Source organism: Sphaeroforma arctica, assembly GCF_001186125.1.
Source record: "Sphaeroforma arctica JP610 unplaced genomic scaffold supercont1.216, whole genome shotgun sequence".
Lineage (NCBI taxonomy): Eukaryota > Ichthyosporea > Ichthyophonida > Sphaeroforma > Sphaeroforma arctica.
Window position 1 is genome coordinate 56072 of NW_014040342.1, and position 15338 is coordinate 71409.

At 42.3% G+C, this 15338-nt stretch overlaps 3 protein-coding genes across 4 annotated transcripts in view; 1 reads left to right on the forward strand and 2 right to left on the reverse strand.

The window, feature by feature from the left end:
• SARC_04022 overlaps window positions 1-9712 on the reverse strand; it is a gene marked incomplete at its 5' end in the record, with an annotated part of 10886 nt that extends 1174 nt beyond the window's left edge. Inside the window, 10 exons of one of the 2 annotated variants that reach the window (XM_014302173.1) lie at window positions 277-468; window positions 879-1135; window positions 2000-2169; window positions 2476-2553; window positions 3124-3224; window positions 4701-4868; window positions 6182-6459; window positions 7160-8500; window positions 8869-9045; window positions 9691-9712. In XM_014302173.1, coding sequence (XP_014157648.1) covers window positions 277-468; window positions 879-1135; window positions 2000-2169; window positions 2476-2553; window positions 3124-3224; window positions 4701-4868; window positions 6182-6459; window positions 7160-8500; window positions 8869-9045; window positions 9691-9712 — 2784 coding nt within the window. Of the gene's footprint in view, window positions 1-276; window positions 469-796; window positions 1136-1999; window positions 2170-2459; window positions 2554-3123; window positions 3225-4700; window positions 4869-6181; window positions 6460-7159; window positions 8501-8868; window positions 9046-9690 lie in introns of those variants that run through there. The other variant, XM_014302172.1, reaches the window with a different exon arrangement.
• A 769-nt stretch (window positions 9713-10481) lies between these two features.
• SARC_04023 (hypothetical protein) lies at window positions 10482-12954 on the reverse strand (the record flags this gene model as incomplete). The annotated part of the gene is made up of 3 exons (XM_014302174.1): window positions 12837-12954; window positions 11651-11752; window positions 10482-10948 (listed from the first exon to the last, which is right to left on the reverse strand). The coding sequence occupies exons 2-3, from the start codon at window positions 11721-11723 to the stop codon at window positions 10482-10484; spliced, it is 540 nt and encodes a 179-aa protein (XP_014157649.1). The 5' UTR covers window positions 11724-11752; window positions 12837-12954.
• Window positions 12955-14994: 2040 nt separating this feature from the next.
• The window catches only part of SARC_04024 (hypothetical protein), a gene marked incomplete at both ends in the record, with an annotated part of 30613 nt that continues 30269 nt past the window's right edge, over window positions 14995-15338 (forward strand). Inside the window, one exon of the mRNA XM_014302175.1 lies at window positions 14995-15019. Coding sequence (XP_014157650.1) covers window positions 14995-15019 — 25 coding nt within the window. The remainder of the gene's footprint in view (window positions 15020-15338) is intronic.

Here is a 15338-nt window from a genome sequence, read left to right on the forward strand (position 1 = left end):
ATATATATACATACACACACACACACACACTCACACACACGCACACACACACACACATATATATATATATAAACGTAAATACAGAACACGCACACACACACGCACACACAAAGACAACACACACACACATACACGCACACACGCACATATATATATATATATATATACATAACTACATACACAGTATACACACGCACACACATTCACACACAAACACACACATACACACACACACACACACACACACACATATATATATACGACATTAAGTTATACCTTGCAGTATTCCTCCACCTTCTGCAGGTGCAATTCGGCCATGCGCACCCAAAACGAGACGGCAATCAGCACAAGCTCAGTCAAACGCACACACTCCTTATGAGTCAGGGCATTATTCTGCCTCAGTGTGTGTAGCGGGAAATTGGCCCAGACACGCACCAGATTGGACAAGTACTGGGCTACACTTAAAGCCTGCCGTAAGGTTAGGCAGTAGTTGAGACTGGTTAACAGGTTGGCGAGTGTGTATAGGCGTGGACGGTACGAACGATAATCTCTATAATTGTCACAGGTGTAATAGGGTTATTAATATACAATGAAACCCACTTACTCTGGAACAAGCATGGTGTAATCTGCTGTACTATCGTAGACATCACTTACATTGTAGTTGCGCACATAAGGGTAAAATCTTAAATTGGCAATATGCTACTCTATATGTGACCGCCACAGGTCTACATTCATAGTTAATGCCTTTGCATGTACATAATCATAAGCAAAACTATTTCTGTGCACTAATATGCCACATAAAAATTGACATTCTTGCAGATATATACATATACGTATTTCGTTGTAAAATCATACGTCGGTCAAACTATTAAGCACACTTCTTTATGTGCCATTTGGTCTACCTTGACACAGAAAATAGTGGTATAACCAGACTCCCCGTTAGGCAGGGCCACCTTATAGTTTGGTAAGTGGCTCCATCTCTGTGATACGAAATCCACTACACGTCCTATAGCCGCCCTTTGCGCTTCGTTCATAAAGTCTTTGAAAAAATCCAAGTATCGGATATGCGAATCGTCACGTAGCTTAAGACTCTCCCAATCAACCAGCAATGCATAGCCCGCGCCCGCATGATCATCTAACAAGGAAAAGAATGAAGAAAAAAAACGGTGGGAAGTGATGTGAATTCTTCGATTAAATTCACACATAAGATATGCGTCGATGAACCAGAAACGCACAGCCCTCGCCCTCAGCATCGACATCAAGGTGGAGAAAAGTGTGGCATCAAGTCCTGATGTAAGTCCAGATATTTAAATTTGCTTTCTGTCGCATATTCGAGGCTATGAAACTCCAGCCCGCAGGGATATCTGCAAAGTGTTGATGCGTGGCAGGGGTATGATATGCACCCTTTGATGCAAACGGTCGTGGTTGAAAACATTCCCAACAAGGTACTGAGTAGTGACTTTAGATTCATCTGTAATGTGACCAGTCTAGCAGGGGTGTGATATGAACTCATTGAAATAGCCGAAATTGAGTGTATGCAACGGTTCGCGTAATTTAAAACATACACAGTTGCATCGTGGTTAAGTGACGTGCGGCAGGAGTGCGATACCATTTTTTTTTAGCAAAGTCAGGGACCGCACATGCGACGCATTCGAAAATTTGAAACTCCAGGTTGAGGCCTACAGTAAACTATACATCTGTCTGCACAATTATACGTGTACGCATCGATAAGATAATTCAATGCATATCGATGTACCTTATGCGATGCACTCATATCATTGTATGCAACTGTTTTAGATAATAAGAACACACTTCTACTATGGTTGTATTGGGACGGAAATACACTATACACGTTTGTCAAGGATGACCCATCGATAAATAGATGTATATGTGTGCGTACACGGAAAATTAGGCAACGTAATTTGACCATGCGATATTGGATTTCAAATGAACTTGGAGCCTAACGCTTCAAATCAACGTTGCGGATTGGGGTACTCACCAAAGTCTAGTTCCTGTATACCGACTGTGTCTAAGCATATGGCATCTGTGATGTTGTCATTGCGTTCTCCAACAACCCGAATCTCATCGTACTTGTCTCGATCCTCACTACCGAACTGGCGCCACCTATGTATTAGTCGGTACATTGCATCAACTGACTCTACTATCAACCTGTGTGGAGAAAGTACTGGCCCATATCAGTCAAGGACATCGCCGCCGCCGGATCTAAAACCAATCTGCATGCAACAGATGAAAAGTCACATGCACACGTTGCACTCATAGGATAGTTTAATAGTTGAACACTACGTTTGATATTTGTGCACCCTACACGAGTCATTCTGCAAATAGAAGGCAAGATGGGATAAGTATACAGTAATGCTATCCACACGGATGGTGCCTTAGTTGCATCTTAGTTTATCATACTACATGCTTATTGTCCGTGACTTCACACAAGTAAGTACATATTTATTCCCAGACCCCGGATCCTTCATACACTTCATCAACCGTTGCCCTCCATCCCCAGAGCCAGCTAACTGCCAGCACGCCACCATGGTACTGAATGTGATGTTGAGCAATACGTAGATAAGCGCAATATTAGTTTCTACGATTATGATAAAACAAACATTGCAATATTGATTGTCTGATGCAAGTGAGGTAGTAGTACGACACTAATAGGTGTGCCTGTGTATGGGCTAGAAATGTTGTACGCGATGTGAAAGTGGGTAGTAAACAACGTGTATTAATGCGCGTAGTATTCACCGAGGTACTTGCCATGGTATTCAAGAAGGTGCCTAGAGATTTAGTAATCAGTGCCACTGTATATGTCTATACATAGCGTGTTGGCATCGCATATTATTAATGTATGGATATGCTGTGCGTAACGGTAGCGGGCTGTCAGTATAATAGTCAAACAGCTCGCATCAAAACTCGGTGCAGCACTATTCAGTATAATACTATAGACACTCACTCAACGTTTCACAGTTTTTCATGCCAAAATACCGACACATGCTTTGTATGAGGCATGACTGGGACCAGAAAAAGCTGAGTTGTGTATGAATTCCCTGTGTCGAACCGCTGATCAACTATACGAGTGAAATATTTGGACATCCCAAGTGTAGTGCATACCTGGGACTAGGTGCAGGGCAGCTCTCCATGAACTCAATGACGCTCTGCTCCTCGTACATATGGTTCAGGATGCTGGCGAGACTCAATTTGGTGTTGCTCTCCTGCACTACTTAGGGATCGGTCAAAGGCTTGGGGCAGGTGGCATTCTCAGCCGAGAGTTTATTTCCGATGCTCACGATAGAACGCGGAATCACCAACTGGGAGACGAGCAGAAGTGAACAGATAGGCATGGCGTTTATTATAGAACACGTCGCTATACCACCGTAGCAGGACTTAAGAACGCTATAGATGTGAACACGGCAAGTAAAATAGCGACGCTAGTTTGATTGTGAGCGTTATGTATAAGAGCACGGTGTCGTTTTTGAGCATTGATCTGCTACGAGCAGTTACGAGAGCATGATTCCTCATGTCTGCCCCTAATGTCATTGGCCAAGTTTGTGATTACGAGAGAAGCGACCTTCGGGATATCCATCCCCTCAGATCTACAATCCGGTAGAGGTTGTGAGCGCCCTCAAGCAATCGAAAATTGCCTCGCAAAACTTCGCTGCGAATATTACCTATTCGATTCAAAGTCTCTTTCGGAGCAACTGCTATTATTGTAGCGAGCCTCCATTTTCCGAGACTATCTCTGGAGTGTTGTCCCATGCTGGGGATGGGTCAACAGACGTCAACGAATATTCGCACATGCGTATGGGCATGTTCATTTATATGAAATATTCATGTAGCGCAAGTATGTATATAAATGTCACATATATGTGCACATATATATTGACCATACCGTATAGAAAAATGTGAACAATATATACAATTGATAGGTATGAATGGGAAAGTATGCCAACCTTTTCTATACAACGCACACATATCATACACACAAACTTATACACACGCGTTCAAATACATGTTATCTATCGCATGTGTGTGCAGAAGTACAAACCACCCCACACACATACACGCGACACACATGCACACCTAGTTTCATACCCACCCGCACAAATAAGATTTAACTTAGTTGTACTTGCAAGTGTGTGAATCCCAAACCTCACCTATGAAGGTGTCTGCCACCGCAGAGACATTGTAGAATCCCGTAGCAAGTTCGTAAGCGAATACCTGTTTGCGATCTTTGCAAAGCCTACAGTCACACACACACACATAAAATATCATCCGGTGTAGCTACTGAGGTGTCACACACATACACATAAAGATCATCCGGTGTAGCTACTAAGATGTCACACACATACACATAAAGATCATCCGGTGTAGCTACTGAGATGTCCGCCATCCCAGAAACTCTGTGGGTCTGTGGTGAGAATATAGGCTGCATGCTTGTTTGCCAATTTAGTAAATCCTAAACCGAAAACCTTGACGCCTAAACCCGACCAGGCATACAGGTTTGCCCGGTTTACTTACTGAGGCTATCTGAGAAATTTGCGCATCTCTATGAGGACGAGATTAAGCAATCGATTGTCGCCATCAAATTGTAAACCTACGCCTCTTAACATAATCGGACCTAAACATGAAACCAAACCCAAATCCCACACACGCATATACGCATACAGAAATTCACCACAGTCCCATACCGACGTATTTGCCATCGCAGAGCTAACCCGTATCGCTGTGGCAAGATCATAGCCCGAGTATTTGATAGCGGTTTCTTGAGCCAATCCCCGTGGAATGTACACGTGCACTTTGCCCATGTCGTCCACCTCCTGTTGCATATCTGCCTGTCGTAGCCTGGCATACATATCCTGTCGAGAGGGAATGCGCCAGGACGTAAGTGTATATGGGCGAGAGAACAATAGACGAAGAGAGGGATGTACAAGCAGGGGAAGATAGATACAAGCTAGGCGATGAGTAAGATAACAACTAAGCGCCGAGAAAATTGTAAGCGTGGGCCTTGAAACTAACAGACAAGTCGGCTATCCATGTGCCTGTTGTAATCTTGTTTATATATTTTTCTTTGGGAAGAAATAGTGTGACGTAGGTGTGGGAATATAGCAGCACACTGTTCAACACCTACAAGGCTTACCCCAATATAAACGCACAGTGAGTGAGAGCAAAACGAAAGGCCACACACAGCTAACACCATTATATGTGCACACACACCACGCCTCACACACTTAAACACACACACACACACACACACACCACACCTAATACGCACATGCAACCGACCCAAACCACAAGAAAGCGCTCACACAAAAAACACACAAACACCGGACCACAACACGCACACACGAGAACCACACTGTAATAAGCACACATAACGATTCTTTATTTGGACATTAGCAGATACTTCTGATGCATTCAAACTCACAACAGCACTGCGTGTTTGCACTTGTTTGCAGCCCAGACGCGTTATGCACATACACACACACACCGGCTAACACGATTCATGCGTATGAATATATTTATCACAGACGCACCGTCACCTAATCCAAACAGACACACTGCGACGATTTTGTGATCAGTCTCCCTACCAGCTATCATCCGAAATATACGTGCACACCACAACCCAAGACACTACAGCACACACAACTCAGGAGGCAGCAAAATGAAAAAAATAATTGATACACAACGTGATACCTGCAACTATACACCCTGCATATCTGGCAACATATCTCACATTCGATAACAGAAACTAACCACGCACAAGACATACCATTCCATGACCATTCCCATTGCACAGTGGCATAACATCTAAGACAGGCAACACACATCTCACATACAACCCCCCCACACACACTATATACCATTCCATGAAGACACACTACAGTATACATGACAAACACACCCGCTCACCTGGCGAAAGAATTCTATGAACATCCTTCCTACAATGTAGACGACACGGCACACACAGCAAACACAGCAACACAAAACACAAAACACGAAAGAACTTACCAACGAATATTACATTTCTATTCATGGACGCTCTCACATGACCATGAAACGGTACGCACACGAGCCACACACAGCACCATGCAAACACAAACCACACACACTCAGATATACTCATCTCCACACAACACATATATACCCCTCGCTCAGGTACATTACATACTATGCCGTTATCGCTCTCACTCCCACTCCCACTTGCACTCTCGCTGTTGTCACCATCATCCAGGAAGGCTTTGTCGGCATCATCGCTACTGTCCTCTCTATAGCCGCGGGTGGGTGGCAGCCTGCCCTTCTTTTTAGACTTAGGACCAGACCTGGAAGAAATTGCCCTAGAGGGCTTTGGGGAAGGACTGGGTGTAGGAGACTCTCTGTATCGGGGTTGGGAAGCCCTGTTGCCGCGAGATAATCGCCGCGTCTTTGACTTCGGTCGCAGCTCTGCTTCTGTGTATATATGAAGCCAACAAATCATCAGAGATGAGTGACCAATTACCTAAGTGCCAAATGAGGCGCGGTGTTGTGTGCGTGGTATGTAATGAACAAGGAGATTCATGACACACTATATGCCAATGTATGCGATTGAGCATTTGTGATAAATCCACAGCATGAAGACAGTATACAACAAATGAACAGGAGCATTAGCTGCTATAAACGCGGGTTTTCATTCCTACATATATTTTCACAAGCAACTGTGAATAAATCACTGCTAGGGCGCCGTCAGTATTGAAGGCGCTGGTTGTCGCAATGATATTTAATTGTACGCTTAAATTGAAGGTGTTTGTTCACACAGGAAATACAATGCACCTGCAAACCCACTCATCCCCCAAACCGCAGCTTAATATGTAGAAGTTCCTGGGGGACTTAAAAGTGGACAAAAGGCGATACGAACAGAACCTAGTTAGCGAAATCGGGACTTTAAAACTAGGCTTTCAGAAACACACATCCTATAAAATATATGACGAATAAGTCGTAGAGAACTTCACAGCATGAACACACAGCCACAAACAAAGCACATATGCTTTAGGCACATACATACCAGCTCAAATGCACAAGCATATTGAAACTATACATATACATACATTCTGAAACATGCATAATCAGTACTCAACCACATCCTAGTAAATCAGAATACGGCCCTACATACCAGACCCGCCATCTCCCTCACCCGCACTTGCACCCACAGCAGATCCAGGGCCATACATGTCCTCCGCCTCTCGTGCGCTTTTCATGCGCAAAGCTCTCATCGAGCGCTTCATAGGCCCATCGCTTTCACTGGCACTGGCATTACCTATATCCGTACCAAATCTGTGGCGACTCTTAGACGTTTTACTCACGGCCACCTTTGTTTGTACCGAACTTTGTCTTTTCTTATTCTTGAGTGTAGGTTGCTCCCACTCGCTGGCGCTCTCACTGCCTGCACTGTCCAGCATTGACTGCTGCTGGCTATGCCAGCGCACTGATTTCCCACCCATGTTTGTATACGCATTGACATTTGTGTTTACATTTCTAAAAAGGTTCGTGTTCGTGTATGCGTTCCCATTGGTGCTTGCACTTTTGCTTTTCCTTGTAGTACTGCTACTACCCTTCTTAGCACTCACTTCACGTCCGTCCTCCGACTCCTCACTGTCAGTGAGCTGCCTCCGACTCTTCTTTGCACCCTTTGCTGTACGCCCTTTTTGCTTCGTATTCACTTGTGCCCGTCCTTTCCTACCTGTACTGCTCTCATACTCCCTCACATCACTATCACTGCCACTATCACTATCACTGATCCTACCTCTCCGCCCCTTCTTGGCCGGTTTCTTCCTCTTCCTCTTGCTCACCCCAGTCTCTCTACTTTCATACTCACTTGCATCACTCTCACTATCGCTGATCCTACCTCTCCGTCCCTTCTTGGCCGGTTTCTTCCTCTTCCTCAAACTCATCTCAGTCTCTCTACTTTCATACTCACTTGCATCACTCTCACTATCGCTGATCCTACCTCTCCGTCCCTTATTGACCGGTTTCTTCCCCTTCCACTTCTTCACCTCGGTCCCACTACTCTCATACCTACTTCCATCGCTCTCACTATCACTCGCATACCTACTCGCCGATACTTTCTTCACCGCTTTCCCTTTCTCACCTGCCCCTGCCCCTTTCCCTTTCCCTTTCCGCGGTTTAGATTTCGCTGCCTTCTCAACCGCCACACTCTTCTGTTTCGCGCGACTGTACACCACCCGATCATCTCGCCCAGGCACAAACAGTACCGCACTTTCCAAAGAGCTATCACTGCTGCCCTCTGCACTGCTCTCCTTCTCAGCGACATCGCTATCTAGCTCAAAATCAGTATCCTTTGCATCGTCTCCCGAGTCTTTGCCTTTGCCTTTTTTCTTCTTTGTCCCGTTTTCCGATTCCGATTCCGTGCTCGACCAAGAAAATTCTTTGTATATAATGTTGTCTTTTGGCTTGGGTTTGGGTTTCAGGTCGATCTGTTCTTGTTTTTTATTGTCTGGAAAAGAAATGGAATATGAGAATGATGTTCGACAACTAAGATGGACAAAGTATCCGGATAAAAATTTATACTAGAGTAGACTGTAGATTGATACATCATTATTCTTGAGGACGCCAGAAATATCATTATCGGTCGGTGCAGCATAGAAGTGACCTTAGAGAGTAACTAACAGTGGTGCCCCCCCAATTGCATTGGCACTGTTGTCTGCTACCTAGCTTAGTATAGTACAGATAGGGTGGTTGTCAATACGCACGCGCTTTATTAGAAGATTAAGAAACTGAGTTCGATCTGTTTGTAGCTTCCACGGTAGAGAGGCACACGCATGCTTCCCCCATACAAATAAGAAAAGTAATGAACATCCTCACCTTTCTCTTCGCTCACGTCTGTATCCATGTCTTCTCTCAAGCCCTCGTTACCCCGTGGTATGCGATAGTTGACTACCTGTGTGCGTGCGAGACGTCTGCTGTGTCGGATAGGACTACCCGAGTCACCGTCATCACTGCCACTGTCATCAGCGCCGCTTCTTTCACTGTATTCTGCTGCTATAGATAAATAAGAGTGTGAGTATAACATATATAGGCACAGACAGTGGATTGACATGGCCAGTACTGGCTGTTGTGAATAGGTTGGTTGTGAATATATTATCGAATGGAACATTGGACTCACATCCTTCGATCGGGTATGCTTTTATAATCAAATTTAGTAGCACCGGGTACTCTAACTCTATAACCGACTGTGGCAACTAGTCAAAAACATGGATACCATCGAGTACACTATTAGCCGATACAAACCGTGCATAAATACATACTTCGGTCGGGTACATTTTAATAACCGATTTCAGCAGTCTCAAGTATACTTCAGTCAACAGTAGCTACTCTGCCTAGTCTTTTACTGTGCCGCGGGGTGTCGTGATCATCGGGATCACCCTTGGAGACATTGCTGCTCGCTGCTATGGGTATGCATACATGCAGAGAATATGCGCAAACCACGACAGATCTTACTGTGCTGAACAGTACGGGTATATATACACGCAGAATATATGCGTAAACCACAACAGATCTTACTGTGCTGAACTCTACGGGTATATATACACGCAGTGAATATGCGCAAACCAAAACAAATCGTAATGTGCTGAACTCTACGGTATGTATACACGCAGTGAGTGTACACAAACAACAGTAAAATACACTGGAAGCTCATGATGTCCATAACACATCTTTTCCGCTCAGCTCTATGAGTAGGTAGGTACACATGCAGTTATTGAGTACAAACCCCGGTAAATCATACTGCAAACTCACAGTCAAAGTTCAAGACACATCTGTCTCTACTGAATTGGACGCATGAGTATACACGCACAGAAGATTCTCAATCCACAGTTAAGCATTTGCAAACATACAATTATGTTGTATGACACCACTTTCCCAACCCAAGTCTAAAAGTGGGTGATAGGTGTGCGTGGACAATGTGCCAATCACAATTGGCTCATATTGCTAATTCGCATATACAGTACACAGCGCTGCATTTTCAAATCATCTCTACGGGCTTAAATCAATCCATACTAGTTCACACTTCACAGGTACATCCTAAGTACACAAACCAAATCTCACATGGCTACGAGTATACACATGTACGAAAAATATACACAGCCAAAATTCAATAAGCAGACTTAAAGTCACCCCAGAATAGACATGTGTATGAAATTGACACTTATCAATTGCAAAATATCACGTAGACTAGAAACTATCGACAAATCGCTACGATTTAACATCCACTCTTAAATACACACCCAGAAGATCTAATGTGCGCTTCCCACACTTCCCAAAACAACTAATCAAATATACACACGTCACACATATATCCACACATCCACTCTTCACGCACCAAAAGAAATGGGTCTCTCACGCATATCCATATACAAGCCCCACGCATAGCCGCACACTACCACTCACCACTTGAATCCCCGCTGTCGCTACTGCTGTCACTGCCACCTCGTCGCTTCTTTCTCGATCGCCCCTTCGCTTTCCCACTCAATTTTCCCTTTCTTACCACCCCCTTTAGAGCGCTCATCCTCATCTCTTCCGCGGCCCTTGTGAGCGGGTCGCTTGCTGTGCTCATCACCACTGTCATCGCTCGGGACATATTCATCCGAGCTCGACTCGCTGGACAAATCGCTGAGTCCATGGGCATTGATAGAGCGGCGCTTCTTGCGCCCACACTTAGCGAATGTGCCAATATTCGGTTTACTTTCGATTCTGGATTTGTTCTCAGATTCGGGCGTATGCTGAACTTCAAATTTTGGGTTTGGGCTGGACTTTGATTTTGATTTTGGTTCGTTGCTATTGATATCCGGCTTTAGCTCGCGATCAGAGGCAGCTGACGGTGATACTGAAGCTTCTGATGGAACGCGCACGGGTCTCTTTTTGGAAGTCAATAACTTTGCTTTGGCTGTGCATATGGAATATAGTTACGTATATATAAGCAAACTGAGACTGGAAACAAACACTAGAATCACATATCTATAAGATAAAGTACTACCACACTAGTGTGACACATAGACACACATGTAGCCTATCTTGTAATCGCAGTTAGTCTACATTAATATCTCCATTTAGTATGGCTTGAAAAATAATATTAAAACAAATTAATTGTTTCACTTAACAAAAACACGCGTGGAGTCGTGCGTAGATAAAACATGCGACTGCAACTATGTACTAGTAGATGGATAGTCTCCAAGGTGCTAGTAGACTTCTATATACCCTGGTGCACACACATCAATTGCTGAATACTAGACCGATAAATTTCTCACCGTTCACTTATGGGATATAGGCACATGCATTGATAATATTAAACACACGTTCAGACGCAAATTCCAAGAGAGGGCGTCTGTATATGCTTATCATAGGTATACATACACTTATCATAGATACACATGTACATGCCTGTGGATATGACAGAGAGCTCCTAGATAGTAAGGCGTATATTGCTACCAGAGCAATACTTAAGGGCATGTCATCCAAGACGTATGCTCTAAAAGCGATGATATAAGATAGCAAGTACGCTAACCTCTATATGCTATAACAGTATGAAATATGTCATTATAAATATGTAAACAGGAAACGATCAATGTACACAATTTTGTCGCAATACTCATATGATTCGCTGCGGATCGTGTTCCCATCTTGTACTTTTTCAAATGCTCTGTAATGTATGCATCCAGCATGCCTGCCACCGGGGTTTCACGCCATGATCCTGGATTTGAAGATTGATAAATTTAATAGACAATATTCAGTTATGTTGGTAAAGCAATATTCACAGTAAAGCCACAATCCTGTACTATGTGAGCTCATGGTGTCTTGGTCGTCGTACAAATTTCAGATTATGCGTGGAGGTTGTGCTCATGCAAACGGAAAAGTGTGTGCGTGCCTTAGCAAAAGTGTACGCGAGCATGTGTGCATATACATGTGAGCATGTGTGCGTATACATGTGCGCGTGTGGATCGACCCAAATCTAATGCAAGTGAAAGCCATGCTTACAAACCGCACCGCAACAAAGTGCAAATAACTTTGCATTGATAAAAGCGAGTATCGCTGTTCCAATAAAAGAAACGGGCCACCGCAGTCATACACACGACACTATATGTGTAATACATTCGGTATAGACGAATCAACATAGTGCAGCCAATGTTACGGCAGGGCAAACCAATACGTGGAGAAACGAGGTCAACTTGTTGTCATCAACCAACCCCAAATTGGGTTTACTTGAATTGTGTGATGAGAGGGCTGAAGCATGCAACTTGAATACCCCACACCAGACAGGTTGACTATCACAGGGTACTTCTAATACTACCACAGCGGCGAGCAATGAAAGCATACTAATTAGCACATACGACTTGACAACCCTAAAAGCTTGTCAACCGCTGTACTGCCAAGGCTATGCGAATCTGGTTGTCTACAAAACCGAGTTCTTAGGAACAGCAGCCCATCAGGAATACGCACACGAAGGACCAAAGTATCACTGAAGATGACTGCAGAGTCTCTCTCTCATAAATATCGCACACAATCTGCTATGATCAGCGCATCACAGTATCGACTTCAAGCTAACGCGCACGCACTGTGTGAAAGCTCTTGTACACAACATGGGATCAGTGGTCGACATAACACAACCTGAGTACTCGACATGGGATCAGTGATCGACATAACACAACCTGAGTACTCGACATGGGATCAGTGGTCGACATAGCACAACCTGAGTACTTGAACACATACAACTTTGATTTCAAATTTATGAGACCACAATTTGGAAATAATTAAAAATTGGACTTAGAAGAATGTACCTTGTATTGTTGTTGTGTCGCAGATGATATAGTCTGGTGCCAGACCCGGGTGTTGTATAACATTGTAGAAATTGCCCTAGCAACATCTCTGATATTAAATTGACATAGTTTCAATAGGATGTAGTGTGTATTACTCGCTTACCAGCAAGCTCACTGATTCAGTACAGTATATATTAAAATGCATCTACATATACGTCAACATTCCCACTAACTTGCTGCAGCAGGAATTGAATTCTTCGTGGCTGAAGTTGTTGTCCCTGCCCTCAAATCTTGAGCCGCGTCGGACTTGACACTTCCCCCTCCCATGAACTAGAATAGAGTCAAACAATACATGTTTGGCGTTTAGATGATAAATATTCGCTAAATTTTTATGAAGTTATAGGTTCACGAGGTTAGGGTGTACAAAGGTGTATATAAAGGCGGTTCCGGACGTCATACGCATATGCTCATATATTAATATATATTTCGCCTTCCCCATGAACTACAATAGGGTCAAAATGAATGTGCTTGGGTATACGCCGCGAAATACTTGCCACTTTGTTCTGGAGATTGAAATTTATAAGGGAAGACTATACATAGGTGTATATAAAGACGGTATCTAATAACCCGCTAGCACTCGTATACATAACTAGTCTCAGATAGACAATATATATATATATATATACATACATACATACACACACACATACACTTATATATATACATATATAATTACATATAGGTAAATATATATACATAATATATATATATATATACTGTATATATATATATACATATATATATATATACATAAACATATATAAACATATATATACATATATATATATATATATACTAGAGGAAACTAATAGTACGAACATGATGCACATTCAAGCTTTCCAATTAAAAACTTCCCACCTTTATAGAACTGTTGGCTTCCAACGTGCTCACATCGGTAGCTTGTATGATGTCTCCTAAAAAGGACAGTATATATATTACTCCGCGCTCCTCCTCAACCAATCTCACATCGAAATACCTTAGGACATTCGTCCGATTAGATTTTCTGATGAAATGTATCAGTTGCATAGTCCTAAAGTTTGACATTCATTCTTAGACATAAATACTTTCGTATTGTAATTCTCTCATATGGTATTGCACCCCAACTTCCATACTGATCATAATTGTACGATATCACACACGAGAGATTATTTAAGATATGTCTTTCTCATGCTGAATCGCATCTGAAGGGCCATGACAGACAAATTATCTTTTTTAAAAAATGTGTATCTTACAAAAAGGACCAAGAATATTATATGTATTACATATACATATTGACAATCCTTCTGAAATTGAACGAAGGCTAAGTGATAATGATAAATAAATGGTGTTTGATTTAGAAGGCTATGATGATAGTTTTTAGTGTTAAAAGAATATGGAAAATAAATGTTCGTTGATACACACCAGTCTACATACTGTCTACAGTCTACACTAGTACAAAGTCTCCAAATTGAACAGTTTATTATCTAGTTGATAGTTGATAGTTGATAAATAGTTGTAAAAGTCGATAGACTGTAGACTATGTAGTTGATAAATACCTAAAAATAAATACTTGATACTTTTGAAGTTGTGAAGTTGTGATATATTTATGTATTTTTACCACAATTCTTTTTCTGTCGAAAATTCCGCCAAAATTTGCAGATTCCCAAATTGAATAGCCCAAGGGCAGTTCGGAACTTGTTTTCAGTTGTTGCCGCTCAATTCGTACATGCGTCGGTAAAACTCAGATTGATGATTTGAACACCGGGGGTTGCTTCCTCTATTCCAAGATGCATCATCAGTCAATAAATAGAAATATAGACAAGAGACTATTGAAAGCATACGCCTATACTGACATATATATGTATATATATATATATATATGTACGTATATATATATACATATATATATATATATATATATATACATATATATGTATATATATATATACATACATACATATATAAGTGGGAAAGTTTCATGCGTAGTCCCTGCATACGCGCCAAATCGCATATATACAAACTTCTGACGGCAAGGAGGTCGAAGCACTTCCTTGGCTGGTATACAGCTGGGGGATATAGCACAAGCAACGGTTACAAAACACATACACATCGCTTGAATGGTTATACGGGCTAGTCGGCGATGAGTAACGGATATGGAAACGCTGGTATGTATATACTGGTTTCAGGCCTCGTTTTACATGGAAACGCAGAGTTCTGGGGTAGTACATGCTGGAAAGTAGCAAGTTCTCGCGAGACGTTACTTCTGGCTGATAAATTTATTTGTACAGCCACGAATATAAATCATTTGATGTTTCTAATAATCTTTGTGTGCGAAAACAAAGTAAGTATGTATATGTATAAATACGTGTACTTGTGATATATTCGCCAAATATTTACTATTTATATCCATATACAGGCGCCTTATATATATATATATACATAAATAGACACACACACATACACACACACACATATATATATATA